Source organism: Platichthys flesus, chromosome 15 (genome assembly GCF_949316205.1).
Source record: "Platichthys flesus chromosome 15, fPlaFle2.1, whole genome shotgun sequence".
NCBI lineage: Eukaryota > Metazoa > Chordata > Actinopteri > Pleuronectiformes > Pleuronectidae > Platichthys > Platichthys flesus.
The window spans coordinates 16,783,596-16,805,560 of NC_084959.1; the positions used below are offsets into that span (position 1 = coordinate 16,783,596).

At 40.7% G+C, this 21,965-nt stretch overlaps 4 protein-coding genes across 8 annotated transcripts; 2 read left to right on the forward strand and 2 right to left on the reverse strand.

Annotated features, from left to right (window-relative positions):
* The first annotated feature begins 1,847 nt into the window (after positions 1–1,847).
* On the forward strand, positions 1,848–7,485 carry slc25a15b (solute carrier family 25 member 15b). Of its 5 annotated transcripts, none has more exons than XM_062406231.1 (7): positions 1,848–1,943; positions 3,987–4,087; positions 4,403–4,661; positions 4,758–4,895; positions 5,393–5,568; positions 5,917–6,075; positions 6,183–7,485. In XM_062406231.1, the coding sequence occupies exons 2-7, from the start codon at positions 4,033–4,035 to the stop codon at positions 6,302–6,304; spliced, it is 909 nt and encodes a 302-aa protein (XP_062262215.1). In that variant the 5' UTR covers positions 1,848–1,943; positions 3,987–4,032; the 3' UTR covers positions 6,305–7,485. The 5 variants fall into 5 exon arrangements, with proteins under 5 accessions (XP_062262215.1, XP_062262217.1, XP_062262216.1 ...); XM_062406233.1 differs by having other exon boundaries at positions 1,867–1,920; XM_062406232.1 differs by lacking the exon at positions 1,848–1,943 and adding an exon at positions 1,951–2,119.
* A 121-nt stretch (positions 7,486–7,606) lies between these two features.
* Positions 7,607–9,556, reverse strand: tm4sf21a (transmembrane 4 L six family member 21a). Its single transcript, XM_062406236.1, has 5 exons — positions 9,255–9,556; positions 8,837–8,902; positions 8,248–8,381; positions 7,980–8,166; positions 7,607–7,841 (listed from the first exon to the last, which is right to left on the reverse strand). The coding sequence occupies exons 1-5, from the start codon at positions 9,429–9,431 to the stop codon at positions 7,833–7,835; spliced, it is 573 nt and encodes a 190-aa protein (XP_062262220.1). The 5' UTR covers positions 9,432–9,556; the 3' UTR covers positions 7,607–7,832.
* Positions 9,557–10,790: 1,234 nt separating this feature from the next.
* On the reverse strand, positions 10,791–13,254 carry LOC133969660 (transmembrane 4 L6 family member 4-like). The gene is made up of 5 exons (XM_062406277.1): positions 13,056–13,254; positions 12,560–12,625; positions 11,569–11,702; positions 11,305–11,494; positions 10,791–11,205 (listed from the first exon to the last, which is right to left on the reverse strand). The coding sequence occupies exons 1-5, from the start codon at positions 13,239–13,241 to the stop codon at positions 11,197–11,199; spliced, it is 585 nt and encodes a 194-aa protein (XP_062262261.1). The 5' UTR covers positions 13,242–13,254; the 3' UTR covers positions 10,791–11,196.
* Positions 13,255–15,263: 2,009 nt separating this feature from the next.
* LOC133969381 (mannose-P-dolichol utilization defect 1 protein-like) lies at positions 15,264–21,718 on the forward strand. The gene is made up of 7 exons (XM_062405815.1): positions 15,264–15,436; positions 15,734–15,799; positions 16,829–16,961; positions 18,437–18,522; positions 19,923–20,038; positions 20,464–20,574; positions 20,688–21,718. Exons 1-7 carry the CDS (start codon positions 15,352–15,354, stop codon positions 20,805–20,807), a joined length of 717 nt encoding a protein of 238 aa, XP_062261799.1. The 5' UTR covers positions 15,264–15,351; the 3' UTR covers positions 20,808–21,718.
* The last annotated feature ends 247 nt before the right edge of the window (positions 21,719–21,965 follow it).

Consider the following 21,965-nt stretch of genomic DNA (forward strand, 5'->3'; position numbering starts at 1 on the left):
CCTGATGTAAATATAAAGTGTATAAATATAACGCACCCATTCTAGGTTAAAGAAAAAAAACACAATCTATACAATTTAGATTACTACACACTAATGAAAACATCACTAGTATTATTTTATATTCAATTCCCGCCAATAGATCTCTTTCACCTACATCTTACGCACTGGACCTTTAAAGAAGAGTTTAAAACGACAACCTTCACTCTGAAGCAAAAAAAGGTCCTTAAACTTTTAATGTGATATTTTATATGATCTTGTTTAATCTATCTGTAGCATTTTGTTTGTATGTGTGCTCTATTGCTGTGTCGAAGACAACAAATAAAACCGAGATTGAAAAGACTGTAAAAGAAAGATTTAAGAACTTAATTTGGGAACAAAAACAATTTCACTTGGTCCATTCAAACTTATATCAGAGCTCCATGGATTGTTGGTAATGTGGTGGAGTTAAACAACAGGAGAGGTGGTATTAAAAGAGAGATAGGAAAAAGTATTTCATTGATCAGCTGTGTTGAAATTCTCTTCTTTGCACAAGTCGAGCCGCTTTTGACATTTTGGTAAATGACACATGGCAAAAAACTGTGAAGGTCTTTACAAGCCGATCAGTGCAGAGACAACAGACTTGCAAGAATCTCTGGAGTTGCAGGAGGAAGTTCTACATCAGGAGGAAGTCTGCTGTCTCTCTAGTCTGCCAATCCACCTCACAATTTAGTCCAGTAGGTGGCGGTAGTGCACCTATAAGATTATTTACCAGCCACCACTGTCAGAAGAGAAGGAGGAGGAAGAGGAACAAGAATAAGAAGAAATCCAGCTGCATTCCAGATGTTCCTGGTCCGTTGCAGACTCGGTCGCAGATTCGTCATTTTCACAGAGCGCCTGAATCTGAAGTGTAATGTGTCCGTGTCAGCATCACGGTAAGCAAACAATATAAATCAAATTGGTTAAAAAAAGCTTCTGCGGGGTTTTTGTGAGTAGTCTTTTATTAGATAGGTTAAACGTCATGTGTCCACCTGTCACAGCTGGATTAATCTACGTGGGTTACTCACAGGCTAAGTCTCCTAATGATTTATGTAGTTGTCTAAACGTGATGTTGATACGGGGACATTAAATTAACTCGTGATGGGTTTTTGTTTGATGTTTATTTCAACGACACCTTCAGCACAGACTCAGGCAATTTGGGAAAATGACGAATCCGGGACCGAGTCTGCAACCGACCGACAACATCGGGAATAAGGCCAGCAAATCACCAGTGGCCATGATCCCCAGTTAAACCGGTACACCGAAAACATGATATTATACGACTATATTGTTTTTATTACGTATTTTCATTTGTGCATAATATGCCTCGTTGTCTGAATTTATTTGTCAGGATTTCAATGCCTTGATATTTGTACGTTTCAAGTATTCAAATAAATAAAAGCGCCCTCGCAAACCGGAAGCTTCAACATAGATCCTAGAATGAAAGGATGACTCAATATCTGAAAATATGAACATTTACATTACTTTCTTCAAGAATAAATAAAACACAAAGAAGAGATAACAGTATCTTACATTTTACACAACTACTACAACAAAAACACAATCGATGGAAAACGTACAACAAATATTAAAAACAACCATGATTCCTAACGATAAACAAATACAAATAAATACATTGACTTCATTATAATTGATATTTATCCGAAAAGTGTGTCGCAAAAGTCTATTGAATAGAAATAATCATTAGAGTAGCAGAAAGACTCGTAACGCGATGGTGGGTTTGGTACCTGGAGTTTCACGCAGAGTGACACCTCTTTCTTCTCCTCTCCTCTCACGCAACAACAAGCAACAACCTCCTCTTCTCGTCTCCTCTCGTCCAATCAGAAGTGGCCGGGTCCCTTCGTCGAGAGAGAGAGAGGAGAGGAGCCGGGGGCTGCTGATGCTGTACGTGAGAAAAACACGGTCAGGTAAACCGTTTGTGTTTGTTCTGCAGCCGCGTCAGTGACTCATATTCAGTTAGTGGTCGGTGAGCATGCAGCCATTCGTGGTTAGCATCGCTCCGCAGCAGCAGCAGCAGCAGCAGCAGCAGCGCCCTGGGTTCACGGTTCAGTGTGTGACGTGTCTCTGATGCTCCGGACAAAAGGTCTGTCAGCTTACTTTAACACCACCTGTTTAGCATTTATACACCCAGCAGCTAACGGTGCTTTCTAAAGGAACCAGCAACTTTCCAGAAGCGTCCCACCTTCACCCATGGGTGCTGTTAGCATGCTACATGTCTTAGCCTCTTCAGGGGAAACGCTGCTTGACCTTGTCCCCTCATTTGCCAGGTAACAGTGGAGGCTCACACGTGTCACGTGCTGGTTTGAAAGTAAAAAAGTTGATAGTGTGTGTAGATAAGTAGGGAAGTGATCGTCAACCTATGGTGGTAGAGAAGCTTTAAGATGGAGGATCGTGTGTCCAGGCAGTCTTAGAGCACCTGGGTGTATCAGCAGGGACAGGAGCTCTGCACGGTCCTGTTCACCAGACACACTGAGGTTAACCTTTAGTGGAGGAGAAAGCTCTAAGATTTATACAATCGTATGTGTGTAAAGAGTGTTTTTAGATCTGGTGACATTGTGATTCGACCTTTTTGACCTCTTCAAAAGGCTGAGAGAACACAGTGAAACCCAAATTGCTTCATCTAATACAGGAAATGTCAAAATATCTAAGATGTTGTTAGTTGACGGTGCCCTCAAATGTTGCCCTCACTGTTTCCACTTCATTGGAACAGTCTCTTGTTTAAAGCTCTGATGCCAAATTTAGGGATAAAAACAAATCCTTATACTAATATATCATCTAATATGTATAATGGGAGTGTTTCCTAAAACAAAGCACAATTCTTAAGCTCTGATGTAGCGTGAGCAATTTTGTGTAAATTGGACAATGTTACAACAACTTCATTTTCACACTGATCAGTAGTTGGCGCTATGACCTTTCACTAATATTAATATATGTAGCTGTTCAGGTCAGGATTGGGATCATAGGTCAGTAGTTCGGAGCCGGTTGGATAATTAGAGTGGATTTACAAAGTACTTCCTGTTTCATGGCGAATCAGTAGATGGCGCTACGACCCTGAGGAAATATTCAAATAAAGAGCTGTTCAGGCTTGGACTCTGATCATGAGACAGAAGTTTGGTGGTGATAGGACAATGCACGGTTGAGTTATGACAATATGGTGGGTCCTTTGGCGAAGGATGAACCTTCGACGTACCTCAATGTTTACATGGTTTGAGGAAATGTCCCAATTCTGAGAGATTTACAATTACTCCAGAATACGTATATTTTCCTCACTTTCAAATTTTCCTTGGTTACAATTTGAGCATGTTAAAGCTCTCAAAAAGCTAAATCATTTGCCGGAAAAAAAAAAAAATCCTTACAATTTCAATAGGGCCTCCCAATGTCCCCTACTGTTCGGTGCTCAGGCCTTAACAAGAACACGCAACACCCAAGACAGCTACAAATGAAATACTGTCACATAATTTAGAATGAATAGCCAAAGAAAGGATAAAAGAAACATAAGTTGAAGCTGAGAACAATCAAGTAAAGGCTATATGGCAAAAATAAGTTGACAGATGATTAGTTCCAATTGTCCAGAAGAAAACACAATACACCTATATACATAGAACGAGAATTAGGAACATAAAAACATTTTTTTCTTACAATATATCCCAAAAGCACATCCTTTCTGTTTTGTTTATTCAGTCAAATATAGGTTTTCATATCCTCGCATATCGTCAAACAAATGCTGATTTGTCTGTGAAAGGCTCATAACAACTGATATGCTGGATCGCCAATATATAGGTCAGGTTCTCATTGTTTCTTTATCACAGTTAACTTTATAATCCATATAAGATGGGTGTCTCTGGAGTATTTGAATAAAACAAATGAGTACAGTACTGCCCTGATACGATGCAGCAGTGTTTTAATGTGAGTGGAGTAAGGAGGTGTAATGTGTGTATTATCTTTACTAGGTAGTTGATAGAAAGAGAAGCCTCTTCTGACAACCTCTCTGACACCATGGCCCCCCACCCGGCGGTCCAGGCCTTCATTGATCTCTCTGCAGGAGCCGTAGGTAACTACAGTGCTCTGTCTCAAACACGATCACACTGTTATAACAGTATTCAATCACTAGGAAGTAATCACACTGCTCTTCTGCAGCTTGACTGATCCACTCAGTGGCTTTGTCTGAAACGTTTTGATGACTCCTGTCTTTTTCCGGCTTGTTTCTCTCTGGATTTCTATTGAGTGTTTATACTGCTCATTGAAGCACAACCCGGTGTAAAGCCCTCCACGATTGTTGTCTCGCCCCACACAGCACACGCACTGATTCCTGCAATTTGTGTAACAGCTGTTCTATTGTTTAAGGATCGCCTGTTTCCTCTCTAAGGGGGAGCTGCGTGTGTCTTCAGTGGGCAGCCCCTGGACACAGCAAAGGTCAAGATGCAGACCTTCCCTACGATGTATCGGGGTTTCGTCCACTGCATCGTGTCCACCTACAAACAAGTGGGTCTTCGAGGTTTCTACCAGGGCACCACGCCGGCACTGATGGCCAACATCGCAGAGAACTCTGTGCTCTTCATGAGCTATGGCTTCTGCCAGCAGGTCATCCGCTTCACGGCCGGACTGGACAATAAAGCTGTGCTGAGGTAGAGCCACAGTAAACAGGCCGTCACTCTTGTTTGCACTTGTTATTAAATATCAATGAATCAACGTCTTTCTCTTTGACCTTCCCTCTCGGTTAGTGATGTGCAGAAAGCCTGTGCTGGCTCAATAGCATCCATCTTCTCCTCGCTCGTTCTCTGCCCCACCGAGCTGGTCAAGTGTCGGCTGCAAGCCATGTATGAAATGGAGGCGTCAGGAAAGATAGCTAAAAGCCAGAAGTAAGTGGTTTTTAAATAGTCATATAATTTGCAGGTTATTAAGTCTTGCATGCTTTTTTTGAGGTTGCATATTGTCTTATTAAGTATCTGAAATTATGCCCCAAAAAAATGTGATAATATGATATTATACCAATTTAAATTGAATCTAGTTCCAAGATTAAATAAAAGGTATGTATATTGGAATTTAATGTTTAAGAGCTCAAATAAAAAAAATGCTGACATTTAAAGTAACATTTTGGACTCATACAGATTCAAAGATGTGAAATTAAAACTCTCTTTTACATTCACTGTTCATCTCCATCTCTTTGACCATGGTTATTAGATATATTTTTTCTTGTATATAAAATGTATTAGAGCTTATGTATATAAAGTATATACGACATAGTGTGTTATTAATGTAATACTGTGTGTGATATTTTTCGGAAAAACATATTAATCTCCAAATAACTATCTGTTTGTACGTTGACCGGTCCCTACTCTCCTCTCCTCTGTTAAAGCTCAGTCTGGTCTGTGGTAAGATCCATCATAAGGAACGAGGGACCGGTCGGCTTCTTCCAGGGCCTGACCACCACCATAGCCAGAGAGATCCCTGGTTACTTCTGCTTCTTCGGGGCCTACGAGCTCAGCCGCACCACCTTCGCAGACTACATGAAATGTGACAAGGACGACATAGGTACTGAAAGAATATTACGCTCTAATGTCACCTCAGTAACGAAGAGCAAGACATTTTTATGGCATGCTGACGATTGTTTGAAGATTTAGAAGACGGTCACCAGTGGAATTGGAAGATGTAGTTTAAAGGGAAGTGGAGACATTAGAGAAGTAATTTAAAAGCGTATAAAACAAATGTATTCACAGATAAATGATTCAAGGAGTATGGAGAATTCTTCTTTTTTAAATGGTTACTAACTCTACAGGGCTGAGTATTTATTACACATCCAAAACCATTTTTTTCCAGGTTAATATTTGCTTTTCACCCTCCCCCACATTTAACATACTGTTGTATTCTTGTATGTTGAAGGTGTGGCTCCAATCATGTTCAGCGGGGGTTTTGGGGGGGCATGTCTGTGGCTGGTGGTCTATCCTATGGACTGTGTCAAATCTCGGATCCAGGTCATGTCCATGACCGGCAAACAGGCCGGATTCTTCAAAACCTTCATGACCATCGCTCGTGGTGAAGGTAGGGGGATTTCGCTTTGTTTCTCTCATCTCAGTGAGATCTAGTGGATTCATTCTTCAATGGAAAAGCTGCTTGTTTCGCTAACATCTGCTGTTTCTCATGTTTAGGTGTGAGGGCGCTCTACTCTGGTCTCACCCCCACCATGGTCCGCACCTTCCCTGCCAACGGTGCACTTTTCCTGGGTTACGAAGTCAGCCGGAAGTTCATGATGAAGCAGTTTGACAGCTAAAAATAGGAGCTGGTATCAGAGCCAAATCCCTCAACAGAACTCCAGTTGAAGCTTGTAATGTGTAGGATGTGGTTTTGGCCAGGTCCTACTTTTTTTTAAATGTACCTTAAAAAACTGACCCACTCCATCTCTTTCTAACTGAAGAAAATATCTTAGCGTTTACATTTAAAACCTAATATATTTTTAGATCTAAATATTATTTTTAACACTCCTAAAATATTACAGTGTAATGAGAAAAACACGCACAATGTACTGAGAAACATCAACCAGCCTCTTTACGAGGGAATGTCGACACTCCAGTTTCTTGTTTTATGTCTACCTCAACAAAGTCAGATTCGCACAGGTATTTATCTGCCAGTCATTCAAAATCGCTCTTAACTCGCTGAGTAAGAAAAGTACTGCGATAGGTTTAAATGTATTCTTTAAAGGTCCAGTGTGCAGGACTAAGGATCTACTTGCAGAAATGGAATTATGTGTTTATCAGTGTATTATCACCTGAAAACTAAAAATGGTTGTGCTTTCTTTACCTTTTTGTTAATCCTACAACCCTGTTTGAGCTCATTGACATTCAGATTTTAATTTGAAAAGAAACTAGTGAAGTCATATACTAATCCATTTAAGTTGCCAAAATGATGTTGTCATGACATATTTACAGCTTCAGAGGCTCAGGTTCAAAGTTTTGTTTTCGTTGCAATGACAAATGTGTACATCTGCTGATACATTTGCTTACTTTTCACACTTAGTAGCTTTTGCTTTTCAAATAGTGTTGACTGAATACATACCAGTTACCTCTGCCTTGAAATAACCCACAATGACAACCAGCAAGTGTTAATGGTTGAGCCTAACCATGTTCATGTCACTGGTCAAATGATTTGCCTTTTATGTTGTATAACCTTTGTTGTTGTTGTGTACAGGTCAATGAGAGAGTCTCAGCTGCCTTGTGTAATGTGTCATTTGCGCACTGCATTCAAAGTGCACAATGTTTTATTTGTTTTTTTCCGCCAATGCTTTTAGTTGTTGCCAATTCAGAATTCTCATCCATATTCCTACAATTTTAAATGAGAACTGTGGGAACTTTTGGTAGAAAACTATAGCAGTTTGAGATGAAATTTAGAGATTTGTATAGAGATCAATCCAACTGTTGTAATATAACCTACATTAAATGCGTTGTTAGATATGAACCTTGTCCTGTATTTTTCGAGTTTTTCTATCTCTTTAAAGCATTTTTGGGTGAAACAACACAGAGCGTCAAAGGTTGTTTTTTAAACCAATTTATTAAAAATTGTCCATATAGTCAGAACGGATTAGAAACCTTTTATTTTCACAAAATACCATAATACACGGATGTACATTTCGAAGTTTCTATATTGGTTAAATTAACAGTGGATGAATCATGGAAAACACACAAAAAAAATAAAAAAAAGTGTCATAGAAATAACTACAATCTCTACGAGCATTTTAAGCAGATGCAGCCAGGGAGAAGTATCCTCGGCCCTCCAGCAGGTTGCGCCACTTGACTGTCAGAAACTCACAGTTGCTGTTAGTATTGAAAACACCAGAAAAAAACAGAGTTAGAATGGAAACGACCTGATTCATGGAGAAGTCTCTGAACTTGGACACGTTGACAGAGGTCTGGTTTCTTCCGGTTCCTCATGAGACATCAGCTTCATCTTACCCCTTTGTCGGTGCAGGTTCCACACAGGCAGCCGAAGAGCCCATTGATCATCTGGACGGCACAGAGAACGAGCTGCAGGACGCTACAGGCCAGCAGAGTGGCGAACAGTCCAATGTTGAACTCCACAATGTCTTTGGGCTCTGTGCACAGTCCCCACGAAGTGCGATCATTCAGGTAACTCGGTTCCCTATGACAAAACAAAAAAATCCAACGTTTATGAAAGTTCACATCTACGTCACATTGTCATCAGAACCTTCTGGTGGGTCACCTGTCTTTAAACGGTGTCATCCAAATCAGCACGACTTTGCAGAGGGGCCCGTTCTGCAGGCCGAGCACGGCCACGATCAAGCTGTACAGGGCACCGGCCACACCAACTGCGGCGAACGCGATAGATAAGAACATCTGTGGAGGGAAATGATAAACCAAGGTCAGAAATAGCTCTGTTGTGTTGTTATTTAAAACAATCTCGCCCTCCTCCTCTTCCTCCCAACATTTGCCCCCATTTCCCCACTCTTATCAAAATGGACAAACATGTGCCACGTGCTGCTCGATGTTTTTATTTCATTTCTGAAGAAGTCTCACTTGTTATTTACACTGCTGCTATTGTCATATTGTAACCACTATGACACTGGTGTTATCAGAACTTCTCAACAGCCAGAAGCACGTGTTTGTGTGTGTGTGTGTGTGTGTGCGTGCGTGTGTAGTCATGAACTAAGTGTGACTGGCCTTATACACTTAAATGTTGCTCAAAAATATCTTTGAAATATTCATCAGTGGGAGTTTATGTTTTCTTATAAACTGGTGATACGTTCATATTGCTAATTCAAGCCACTCATGTCCACTCCTGACTGACTCACCCCACAGCGATTCGCACAGCAGCCCTGTGACCCCGTCAGGTGGATGTAAAGAGCTGGCAGCAGCACCTGTAGCAGCACAGAGGAGTTGACACGGTCAGTTCACTAAACAATTGAGCTTCCTCACTTACTTGTGAAGTCAAAATCGTATAGAATATGTCAAGAGAAGTTTAGAATGCTGCTAAATTCATTCGATCTTTCACACTTTGCAGCACAAAATCCATATGGAAGGAGAAAACTCTGCCTCTGAAGACCATACGAAGAAGTATGGGCTCTGTATCGGCTTTGGGTTTGCATATAAGAACACACATTTCTCCAAAGCCGCACTGAACACTCAATAAAGGAATTCACAGCTGTCCAAATAACCCCAGAGTCAAACCCATCAGTGAGACAGGAGAGAGGGAGAAGAAGAATAACTCACCAACAAACCCCCTCCAACGAGTCCCCCCATGTACTTGACCTCCTCTGTGATATTTCCATCTTGGGCGTACTTGACGTCCCAGCCGGGAAAGAACAGCAGAATGTTACAGATGATGGATATGAGCACCAACGGGTAAAGAGAAACCGCAACGAAGCGGGAACATTTCCCAGTGCACATGTTGTCCGACAGAAAAAGCTGGTGTAGGAAAATAAAAAAAAATACGGGCTCAGTAACTTTTATATGAAATCCTTCGTAGGAGCTCCTGCCTGAAAGTGACCGGAGGAGGGAAATGAAGCCTGAACCCAGTGAGGGATGTTAGGGTGTGGGAGGTGTAATGACAGAGCGATAACAGGGGCAAACAGAGGCTGGGATAGGCTGCAGCAGTAAATGTGACTCATTCCATGGTGTCTCCCAGAGATACTGCTTGTTTTGTTCCACTATTAGAGTTAATGTGTAGATGCACTTTTTTTAATAAAGTTAAAGATAAGGATGTGTTCAGATCATGTGAGTCAGGCTGGTGGTCACATCAATAGTCCAAACTGCTGTTTGGGTCAGTGATTTAGTCTCTGAAACGCTCAGTGCACTTCAGTATTTCCTTCATGTTCTGTAGTTAATTCATCCAAAGTGCTAATGAATTGTGATCAATCGAGGATTAAATGTGAGCGACATGTTCCTGCTCCACCTTCTGCATTAACTATTGACTCAGTGACTCACGTATTACCGCACAGTCGGACTTTAGAGCTGGGCTTGCTCAGCGGAACAAGGACAATGTGTCATTGACATTCACACTTTATCCTTTGTTACACACCTACCGGGTGGGCTGCATTTTTTCCTTTCTCCAGGAAGCCCTTTGCTCCCGTGTTGTATCAGATAATCGAAGGCTCTTTGAAATTACATATTTTTAAAATGGTTAAGCAGAAGAAAAAAATAGGAAGATGAGGCCGTGCCTCCCAAAACATGCGATGTTTCCTAGCAACGCAGGGGTGAGGCCGCCTGAACTCTTCAGTGATGGCGGCGGTAAATATGGAAAGCATGCTGAGTTCCCTTGCTGCCATGAGGGAAAGTATTGTATTAATCTGTTTTTCATTACCAGAGACAGTCACAAGTACTCAGAAGAAGATTCAGAAGCAGAATAAAGCCACAGAGAATGAGCCTTTCAGTGACTCAAGCTGTAGCTCATCTTCTCATTCACTTATGTAATACTCACACAAGATGCTTAGAAGTAAAAGTATTTGTTGACTTTATTGACTATTTCTTTTATTTGCTTCATTACCTGAATCAAACCAATATATGAAGCCTTTTCGTCCTTCTTAAGCAGCCTGACATTTGCAATTATACTGTAAATCCAAACAAATACTTGTGTGGGGATGAAATAAAGATGTAAATGATAAATCGTATTTTGATTCTTATTGGCATTGTTTAACCGTGCAGATCTTCAGGAGCTGATTCAATCGAGGCCACGTCTGGAAAAATATCTGGTTTTATTCTCATACAACAGACGCTACTTCTGATGGTTATGATATGCATTCCAACCAGTAACCCGGATATTCAACAGTAGGTTTATATGACCCTGAATCATCTCTATCATTATCAGTGTTGAGATTATATAATCTGTAAAATCCTGCGTCACTGAAGAAGAACTTTGTCCTGGACTTTATGTTAGCAGCAATCAATCAAGGGCACCCAGACATTTATTGCTTACAGATAAAGACCTAAATGATTAATCACAGTCCAGTAATGTAGCTCAGCAGCGTTTATTTGAAACCAATTTGATCATGAAATCAGAATGAATTATTTTCGAATACTTTTCACAGGAATGTGAAATATGCCACGGTTGAAGGTGCAATTTCAAAGCAGGGCCGGTTTCTCGTCCTGCGGCCCAGAGCGTGAGTCGACGCCTCAGACCACTGCCAAGGATCAGAGAGCCCTCTTGACCAGGACATTAAGTCGGCTGAACGGGAGAAAGCAAACAAGCAGAAAAGTATAACAACAAAATAGAATTCAAAAACAATAAAGAGTGGAGCTGGACGTGATGTGTGTGTATATTTACGTCTTTATCGACGTCGCTGGGTCCGCAGAGGCAGCCAATCAGTCCGTTGAGGATCTGAACGGCACACAGTATCAACTGCAGGGAGCTGGTGGCCAACAGGACCACGAACAGTGCGATGTTGAACTTCACCACGTTCTTGGGCTCAGCGCACTGGCTCCAGGACTTGTAGTCGGCCAGGTAGGACGTGGTACTGTGTGCGAAAGAAGAGGCTGTATAACTGCTCAGGTTGATAGACGTCACGTATGAAACGGTTTCTGCCATCACCTGTTTTTAAAAGGGTTCGTCCACTCGCCCTGGACTTTGCAGAGGGGCCCGTTAGTCAGACCGAGTGCTGCCACAAGGAAGCTGTAGAGGGCGCCGAGCAGGCCCACTGCAGCGAACAGAACCGATACAAGCATCTGCAGAAGTTTTGATGAGAAGTGAAGGTAAGAAACATATACTGTATAGTTCACCTTCAGACACATGCTTAACATTTGTTCTCCAACATACCAGGTCACTGATGTATTAGGGTCTGAAGTCTGAAGATGACCCTTCAGACTGAACTGAAGGGTCATCTCCATTTGTTTTATATAAAGAATGGAACAACAGTCCCCTTAAAAGTATTTTATTTATAGTCATTTTTTTATCCTTCCTATATTTAGTGTCCCATAATTACATGAAACCCATGTTAAAATAATTTCCCATTCAGTTCAATTGGGACACAGTTAGTGAACATATTGAAATTAAACTTTTGTATTTCACTCTCTGTTTTGGATTTGTTTTTAATTAGGACTTGGGAATCTTCCATGTTTACAGACTAAACCCTATGGGACAGCTTTGCTTCATTGGTAAAAATTTGAAATACTTCTTTTAGATATTTGGTCATTCAAAATATTCCCGGGTTAATATTTATATATAAGAGTATGAGTGTTTGAAACCAGTGTCAGTAATGGGTTCTAATGCATGGGTGTTGGCCTTATAGATAAATGTGCTTGTGTGGAAAAAGGAGAAATGCACTGTGCTGTGGTTGTACATTATCTTATTGATCTTGACATAAACGCTGTGCAGTGGTGACGCAGCACTACGCAGCAAGTTCACTTTTTTGTATCTTCATTTTCGTCACTGAGTTCTCCGCTGTACTGTTTGTCCAAAACGTACGTGACAGTTCATTCTTTAACTTAGAAATCATAGTTTGCCCTAAAAATGTTAACGCCAGTATAACGCATATGCCCTTTTCACCTTTTACCTAACACCTGTCTCCCTCTGACTGACTCACCACAATGCGACCGGTGCAGCACCTTTGGTCTCCAGCCAGATGGATGAACAGACCTGAGATCAACACCTGGAATGACAGGAAATCAGATGCAGCGACGTCAAATATGTTCAACATACTTTAATACGTTTGTTTTTGAAGTCAGTCTTCAGTCAGGTTTTATGGACTTCCTGTTCCGTGCATCAGATATGTTACCAAGAATAAGACACTTCTGTTGGAATGAAATGTGCCTCATTAGATTATCATGTATAAAAATGTGTGGTATGTAATAACTTTGCTAGAATGGCCCTCAGTAGAGCTCGTACCGAGGCCTAACATGAGTTACTCTCTGGGAATCAATCACTGAAGCACAACTATGGGACAGAGAAAAGGTGACCACGGCAAACCAATAAAAAAAACAGTACAGTTTAACCTGAGGCTGCGCATGACATTTCAGAATAAAGTTCTACAGCAGCTTCGACTCCAGTGTCCCTCCTGGACAGGAGAGAAGCCAACTCACCAGTACACCCCCTCCGAGGATTCCCCCCAGGTACATCACCTCCTCGGTGATGTGTCCCTCTCTGCTGTACTTGACGTCCCAGCCGGGAAAGAACAGCAGAATGTTACAGATGATGGATATGAGTATCAACGGGTACAGAGTACCAGAGATGCAACGGGCACATTTTGCTACCCCCCCGACACACATGTTGTCTGAGAGAAAACAAACTCGCTGCTGCAGGTCGAGTTGTTTTTACACTCACATCCTTCCTGTTTTCAGAGGAGAGAAGATGACCAAAAAGACAAGTGCATTTGAATAATTGTGCAACTAGACGATTGATAATGCATTATATCACACACAAGAGGGCTTCAGTCACATTGCACTTAACTAAGTTGTCTTCAAGAACTTGGCCTGCAATATTTATACCAGAAAATGTATGTTTTACTACAGTCATGGTAGTTGTTGTGAAGTTTCAGAGCATCATAATTACCTCTGTCAAGGCGGTTCTGTTGTCACCTCTGTTTGTTTGTTATCAGGATTACACAGAAACTAAAGACCAGATTACCAGATAACTTGGTGGAAGACTGGAAAATGGGCCACGTAGGAATCCATTGGAACATTAGGCTTATTTAGAGAACCGATATCTATGAGCGTGTCCAATTCAGTGTGGTTGTAAATTTATATTGAATCAAGAATGCAATTATTTGATGTATCACACTGGACTGGACTTCCATAACTAGGAATTAAAACACGAAAAAGGAAATTCATGCATAAAAAGTTTAAGAGTCAGGACTCAGATCCACTTTAAGAGTCAGGACTCAGGTCGTTTTTATATTTGCAGTTTGCAATCCATTTTAGGGAAATGGTCGACCTCAAAGCCTCTTCCACTGAAGACTGTTTGTGTTTTGCTTGATGCTGCATCATTTGGAATTTGTTGAATTTGTCATTTGATGAATCATCATTTATTCATCAGCTGGAGGAGGGTACGTTTCTATGTGCTCACCTGGAATCTGTTTACCTTGTGAATCCCCACATGCAGAATTTTTTAGGTCTTCATGATCCAGTGTGCAACCTGCAGCAAAGGATCACGTTTAATCTGCAAACTTCCCACAGAGAGTGGACTACTTAGTGAAGCAGGAAACCTCCTGTAGTAATTAAATGTTTGCATACTTGCATCCAGGGACTACAGAGTCCTCTTTATCTTTCATGATAGGCAAATGAAATTACCGCAGCCAAGGAGGTTGAGTCTGCACCCGTCTGATTAAAAGCATGATTACACAACAAACTACTGGATGAATTGAAATGAAACCTGGTAGAAGAACCCATGAAATGGTGTTGTGGACCCTGGAATTCTTTAGGAAATAATTCTTGGACCTTGATATTGAGATTGACAATCAGACATGTTGAGGTGACTGATATTTGTGAGTGTGTGAAGTTGGCGCGAGCCAAAGAGAATTCAAGCTCTAGTGAATTTTAATGTGGTTTCATAAGGCGACTGTTAGGCCTAGGTATGTGCTCTGCCATTAAGATGACTTTTCAACAAGTTCAGTTTAGTTTACTTTAAGTTAAGTTCAGTTTAGTTTAGTTTACTTTTGTATATGTTCAGTATAGTTTGGTTAACTTTTAGTCAAGGTCAGTTTACTTTACCTTGATTTAAGTTGAGTTGAGTTTAGTTTAGGTAATTTTTAGTTAAGTTTAGTTTACTTTTAGTTATGTTCAATATAGTTAAGTTTATTTTTAGTTCAGTTGAGTTTACTTTACTTTACTTGACTTTCAATTAAGTTCAGTTTAATTTAGGTTACTTTCATTTAAGTCCATGAACAAAAAGTAACAGGAGGAAGAAAAATCGTATACTAACGTGCCCCTTTCATATAAATAACATAAATACAGAAGATCATCCCTTTTTTAGTTCCTTTTCCCATATCCCGTAGCAATTAATTATATATTAACCACTACCCATTATAACATAGATTTACATAACGTTAGAATTATTTTGACGTGTTAAAGAAAATGACAAATTGATGAATAAATCGTGTTACTGGAGGGGATTTTCAAATTGTGATCACTTCCCACGTGTACCAGTGTAGTATTTGAGAGAATTGAACTCACAACAAACAACCCGAGCAGCCTGACTTTTAAAACCTTTGGACTTGTGGAGCCCAAACCCCTCAGAGACCCACACGGGACTCTCCCCGTGTCGCCAGCGTGCGTGTCCTCTGGTCTGTCAACATTGGGCAGCTGAAGAACCCCTCCCCTACCTCCCCCTCCTCTCCTCTCCTCCACACAGGAGCACTCCTCTGCCTGCAGCCGATCCACCATGTCTCTCTTCAGGGAGTTCCTGCTGACCTTCCTAATGCCCCAGAGATGCTACGAGGAGATTTTCGTCAACTTCCATTTGAGCGGTGAGGCAAACTTGGGAGGGGGAGTAGTGGAAAGTGACGAGGAGAAACTCTTTCGCAAATGTGCGCAACACAGGCCTAGGGGGGCGGGGCGTGTTTTGTTTTTTCCACCACTTCTTTAAACGCGTCTTTTCAAACTCGTGTTGCAACTTTAGACTTGAACAGTCCATGCAGATGTTTCCAAACCATTGGTCCTTGTTGCGCACGCCAGAGTGACCCCCCCCCCCCTTGTGTTCTGCAGCATCACGCAGTGTCCACGTGCGGTTTGACTGATCTGATCTTGTTTCCTGTCTGTCACAGTGTCGTGTTGTCTGCATGTGCTGAAGAGAGCTGCAGGGTTCTGGATGCTACTGGACACGCTCCTGGGTAAGAGTTCTGTATCAGCTGATTCAAGCACGTGGCAGCAGGACGTTATCAACCCCCCAAACACACACACACACACGCACACACACACTACTCCCTGTTATACATCCCCCAACATAATCCATCTTATCATTCGCCTCTTTACAATATAATGATTAGTTAAGACTTCATTGATTGAATCTTTCTGACACAGTGATCAAATTAGGATCTCTTGTGTTGCTGAGTCCTGACTAGAGTTTAGCCCTTGAACTAATCCTTGTCTGTAGTCATGTCTCTGGTGTGTCTGTCCCCCTGTAGTCAGTGTTTTTTTGTGTAATTGTGATTGAGGATGCGCTCGTCTATTGTAACTGCACAACATCTACCTACGGGTACTTATAAAGTCCCTTGAACTTGAACCTGAAACTCTATGGTGTCCCAGAAAGGCAGAACAACCCTGACAAATTAGGAAATGCAACAAAACACGACAGCAGAATGGCAAAACCCCAACAAGTTACGAAACACAAACCACAAGGCTCAACGCTGTCCAATGGGTTCAGTGTTTTGCTGTCATACTGTGTTATTTGCCGTGCCTTTGTGATTTGCACTTTCGGACCGAGGTAAAGCTTCTGGCAAAAGCTCTGCTCTGATGCTGTAGTGGAGACGAGCACAACACTAGAATGACACTCGGTAGAGCACATACCTCCTCCAAGGCCTCACATTGTTTGCTATGGAGGAATAAGAAATAAGAGGCTTGTGTGGATGTGTCATTTATTGTTGTTGCTGCGTTTGCGACCACCAAATCATCAGTGCTAGAGTCAATTCATTTGCACACCTTGTCTGTGTTTCTGTTTTTATTCTTTCTACCTCAATATTTTATATTTTATATTTTATTCTATTGTATTGTATTTTACTGTATTCAAATGTACCGGCTGCTATGACGACTTAATTTCCCTTTGGGGATGAATAAAATAATCCATCTATATATCTATCTATCTATCTGTTCTCACCTCCTCCCCCCTCCTCCTCCCTCCTCCCCTCCTTGTCTCTCTGCAGCACCGTTGCCTCAGCTGCTGAAGATACTGTGGAGAGGAAGTGCAGACGGCCTCAGTCTTCCCTCCGTCCTGCTGCAGCTTTATTCTCTGTCGTGTCCTGTTGTGTACGCCGTGGCCAACAACTACCCTCCCTTGTATGTATTTAATGTTAAAAATCAGTTCAGTCAGAATGTCATGTATTGTTTTGTTACTGCAGGGCACACTTTGATCAAACCAGGGCAGCGGGTTAGGTTGTTGTCCTTCAAGCCACAGGTGTTAAAATGAGATGATGGTTCTTATTCTATTCTGATCCACTGGATTCAGACACTGAATCATGAAGTGACATAAGTGTCACGTAATGTTGAGTTGCAAGCCTCCCAGTTCTCTTTATTAATCACCTTTTATCTGTGTAACCCCCATATCACAATTTGTCTCATGGCTGAATAAGGTGGGATAACCTTTTAGCAGGGAAAAATAATGAAGTAACCTCAGAGAGAAACTTTATGTGGATCTTACAAACAAACATACAAACCAACAAATGGATAAAGGTTAAAATAGAACCTCCTTGGTGGAAGTGATCAGGATAAAAGGGATCTGGATTGGATCAAATCCTGAAAATGTGTTAATCCGGATCAAACCATCAATTTGGGATGCATTTGAGATGGATTGTTCTGCTCCGAGGAGAAAGTGGATTCAGTGTGGATTTTGCCACAAAAATAAAATATTCCTATGACTTGGATTATGTTGTGTCTAAGAAAATGCAGATAAACAAATTGCAAACAAAAAATACAGAAATTATCAAATAATGTAGTGTAGATAGACATATTTATTTAAGTTTTCCGCGTGATTTGTTTTCACCATTACAATTATAAAGTAGAATAAATAGACACCAGGCACACTGTCAACCCTGTAAGTAAAGTAAAGGGAGAAAGTAAAAAATATTTTTGATAAAATAATTCCCAATATAACTGTCAATATAAAACAAAGAATATTGAATTTATCACAGCTCTCATGATAAATGAAGAATTGCGAAAGTTGCTTTTACTGTTTTCTGTTGGACGTTTAACATTTTCATGATTGAAGTACAAATTATCTACAAATTAGATTTGCTTATTTGTTTGTTTGTTGTGGCTCAGATGAGGTGTTTTAGTGGTTAAAATAATTTAAAATGGATTTTTTTTCCTATTGTTTAAATGTTTCTTTTTAAATATAAACACTGGCCATTCAACCTGTAGTTCTTCACATAGCTAGAAGCATATATTCTAGTCCTGTTTAGAGTTTAGTTTATCCGGGTTAGGAAATCTAAAAAGTAACCGGGCTAAAAATGTCAAATGGATTCATTAATCCTGGGTAGAAAAAAATGGGATTTCTAAATCCGGATCATCTACCTTGTCATTGACTAAATATTTTTAACAACCGACCCCAGGAGTTTTATCGTTGTGGTTATCATGACATTTATAAACAAGGACTTTTATTCCTTAACACAGGACTAATTCTACGTTCTACACCAAACATTCAAAGACCGTGGCTCCATTAACATGTTTACACTGCAGAGTTTTCAGTCTCAGTAGAGCTGGTGTGTGTCTCTCCTCGCTTCATGTGCCCTGACATGAGTTTTACTGCTCCACAGTGCCTGGGCTGAGAGGATCTTCACGCTGGCCCAGCTCGCTGTGATTGCCTTCCTCATCCTGCGTTATCGTGGTGATACAATAAAAGGTGAGTACACACGGCTGCACAGTTTACTAAGGGCCCTCTTCAAATATTAGTTTCAGGATACATCTGGTGTCACTGTGTACAGTATATATTTTTAGCATCAAGAAATCATACAGAAAAGATTAAAACCAACAAAGTATTCGTCTCTAAACTTCCATGTGGCTCTCAGGAGAAGGCCATTCTTTTGAATCTCTCTTAAAGACACATTTTTTCGTGTCCTCTCCCTAGTTCTGATCTAACTGTGTATTTTAATCATTCTAAAATGTTTTAATTTTATCTTGTTTTTACTCTTTTCTCATCAGTAGAATTTGGTATTTCCGTGTCTGTGCTCTAAAGCTGTGCGATCTTTAAATTGCTTTTAAATGGTCTCTTATTGATTGCCTTCAGTTTTTAGCAAACATCACTCAAATATTATATTCACAGCAGCATGGTGTAAAATCTTTCAATGCATTTAATGCACTGAAATAAATCAGGTTTCATTGTTATTCTATTGTTTTATCAGACTGTATTATCCATCTCATTTAATCATCTGGTTGACCCTTGTATTTAGATGTCTTCTATAAAAAGCCATAAAAATAAACAGATTGCTGACTGGGAAAAATCTCCCCTTGATGTTTTGTATGTTGGGGCTGGACTCAGATAAAACATTCAGATAACCTTTTACTTACAAGTGACAACTGGTGTTTTTATCAAACTGCTTGTTCTGACAAATGTTTCCTCCGTCCATGTTGACCAGACCAGAGATCCTCTGGTGCGTGTCAACATGTCACTACTGTAATTACGTTTGGGAAGCACAGACATAAATTGTATCTAAAAAAAAAAAAGAAAAAAAAGAAAGCTGCCACATTTGTAAACCAAAAAAGGCTTACCAGAGCACAGAGGAAGAACATGTTTTTACTGACATAAAATCAGATGACTGCTTCTTCACAAATCTGTGAAACCTTATTAGGAATTAAGACTTTGAACATTATAAACATTATAGACTGATACTCATATAAGACCTGAGTTTAATTAATGACCTGTAAGTAATCAAGTAACGGCCCAGAATATCCTGCATGGAAAACATTTAATCTGAGATACCGGGGAAAAGGAAATCCTGGACCTGCTTGAGAACATTCCTCTCAAATTCTTGTGTGTGTCTCCACTGTTATTCAGCTGAATGTGAAATGAGTTTCAGGTGACACTCGCTCTGTGTTTTTATGGAGCGCCACCTTGTGGTATTTGTTACAATGCAACTATAAACAGAGCGGTTTTAATTTGGATGGTTGTTTATACAACTAACGTTTTTGTTTTTTTAGAGTCATCATCCGTGTTGACATTTTATTATTTAATGTTAGTCTTTGTTTTTCAAAGTTTGACCATCTTTTACATCGTATATCTGTTTTCTGTTTTTAATGTTGCAGGAGTTCTGTTCCTCTCGGCGTACAGCGGTCTGATGTTCCTCCTGGGCTCCCATGCTCCTATCGCACTCATCTCATGGATGCAGTCCTCCAGTTTGACATCTTTAATCGCAAGCAAGGTAAGATCTTTTTTGTCCAGCTCAATTTCTGAACCGTTTTATGACTATCACATCTCCACCAAGGCACAATATCCTCCTTAAATTCAAACAGGCTGCACCAAATTACACACACATAAAGATATCAGTTCCCTAAACGAGAAATCTGTGAAAATGTGACATTTTTAAAGTCTCACAATGTTAAAGAAAGAGTGAATGAATTCTCGCGAGCCGCATCAGAAGTTTATGGGTTCTTCCCTAAACCCATACCTCTTAATCCTTCTTGTAGTTTCGCCATAAACTTGTTTAAAAGCAAACAACAAGTAAACACACAGACGGCGGAACACAACCTATGTATCAGAGAGGAAAGACCCATGAACTTGAAACTCATTTATCAAAGTAGAGTGAAATCTTTACCATTATTGATTATTATCGTTTATCATTTACAGGTTCTCCAGGCTGGAACTAACTACTACAATGGCCACAAAGGCCAACTGTCCACCCTGTCTTTGTTACTGACGTGGGCAGGGTCTCTGAGTGTTTTCTTTCTCTCTCTCCAGGTATGTATACAGGACAGTAACATTACACACAAGCACAGTCCCACAGCTGCACTTTTTGCATTATTCAGTTCAGTTGTTGCCTTTACTAACTGAAAAACAACTTGTGTGCACAGGAGAGCGGATACACACTGGCTACTTTGTCCTACACACTGTCGGCATGTCTCAGCTGCGTCCTCCTGGCCCAAGTCCTCTGCTACAGGAGCAGCACCGCCGCAAAAAAAAAAGAAGAGTGAGTAGAGGTGGAGGATGGTGACGAGTCCGCTCACGTGCAGATCCACTCTGTCGGTTTAAGAACTTTTTTGTTATTCTGTACCAGATGTTGGCGCGGAAGTAGCCGTTAACGTATACATACTTACACATTTTATGTTCTGATATACATTAAAGGTCGTATATATAATGTGCTCTGCCACTAGATGTCATTCTTAGACCAGGGCAAAACATCGCCCCACACCTCTCCTCTGAGCAGTGTGTTGTCTAAGCAATCTAAAGGTGTCCAGTGAAAGGTCCCTTAAATACATAACCACAGACACAACTTAATAAGGTTTGAATCTGTTTACTGAGAGCTAATAACAAAGAAATCCATCGGTTAACCCACAGGTTAGTGCTTCTCCTGTCAGTGTCCGAGGACGTGTGTTTTTAAGAGCGGTCTACCCTCAGTGGGTCTGCATGGTGGCCAGCAGGTAGTTGGCATGGCTAGTTTGAGATTGCCGTGCTGCGCTGTGTGTAGCCCGTACACTGCGTAGCCTATAAAAACCAGGTGAAGCCACAGTTACAACCCTGTGCTGGGCAGGTGACAGATGTGTTTACAGTGTTTTTGTGTGCTTTGATGGGTGTCATTTTCACATCCCTGCAGATCAGAGCTTGAGGGTTCTCCCTTTGTAAATGTGTGACGGACCAACACTTAATATTTTCATACAAAGATTTTTTGGTCCCCTATATGAATGTTTGAATATTGTGTATATGTGATCAGTTTAAAGTTGCTGTGTGTCTGAGGCCTCACGTTGTCCTGCTTCTTAATAGCTTATTGCAAGAAAATCGTTTGCTGCCATCTAGTGACTTAAATCAGAATGACTTCACTCTCAGGGGAAACTAAATCCGATGGAAGCAACGTGTGACTGTTAAAATAAAACTCATGTTAATTTTCCGTGTGTTAGAGTTTGTTGATTTGTGTTTATGTCTTTGTTGACCACCGCTTTCAATCCATGACCAGCATGACTAACTATCCACATGCTGGCAAACGTTCACCAGTCTGAGTCATTTCTAATGCACGTGCACATTTCGAAATGCGTAACACAAAGCAATTTTAATTAATAAGCACCTGTAATACACAGGTAGATTTAAGGTGCGGACAGGTTTTGATACCTCCAGGCTTTGAGGCTGGGATGACGAGC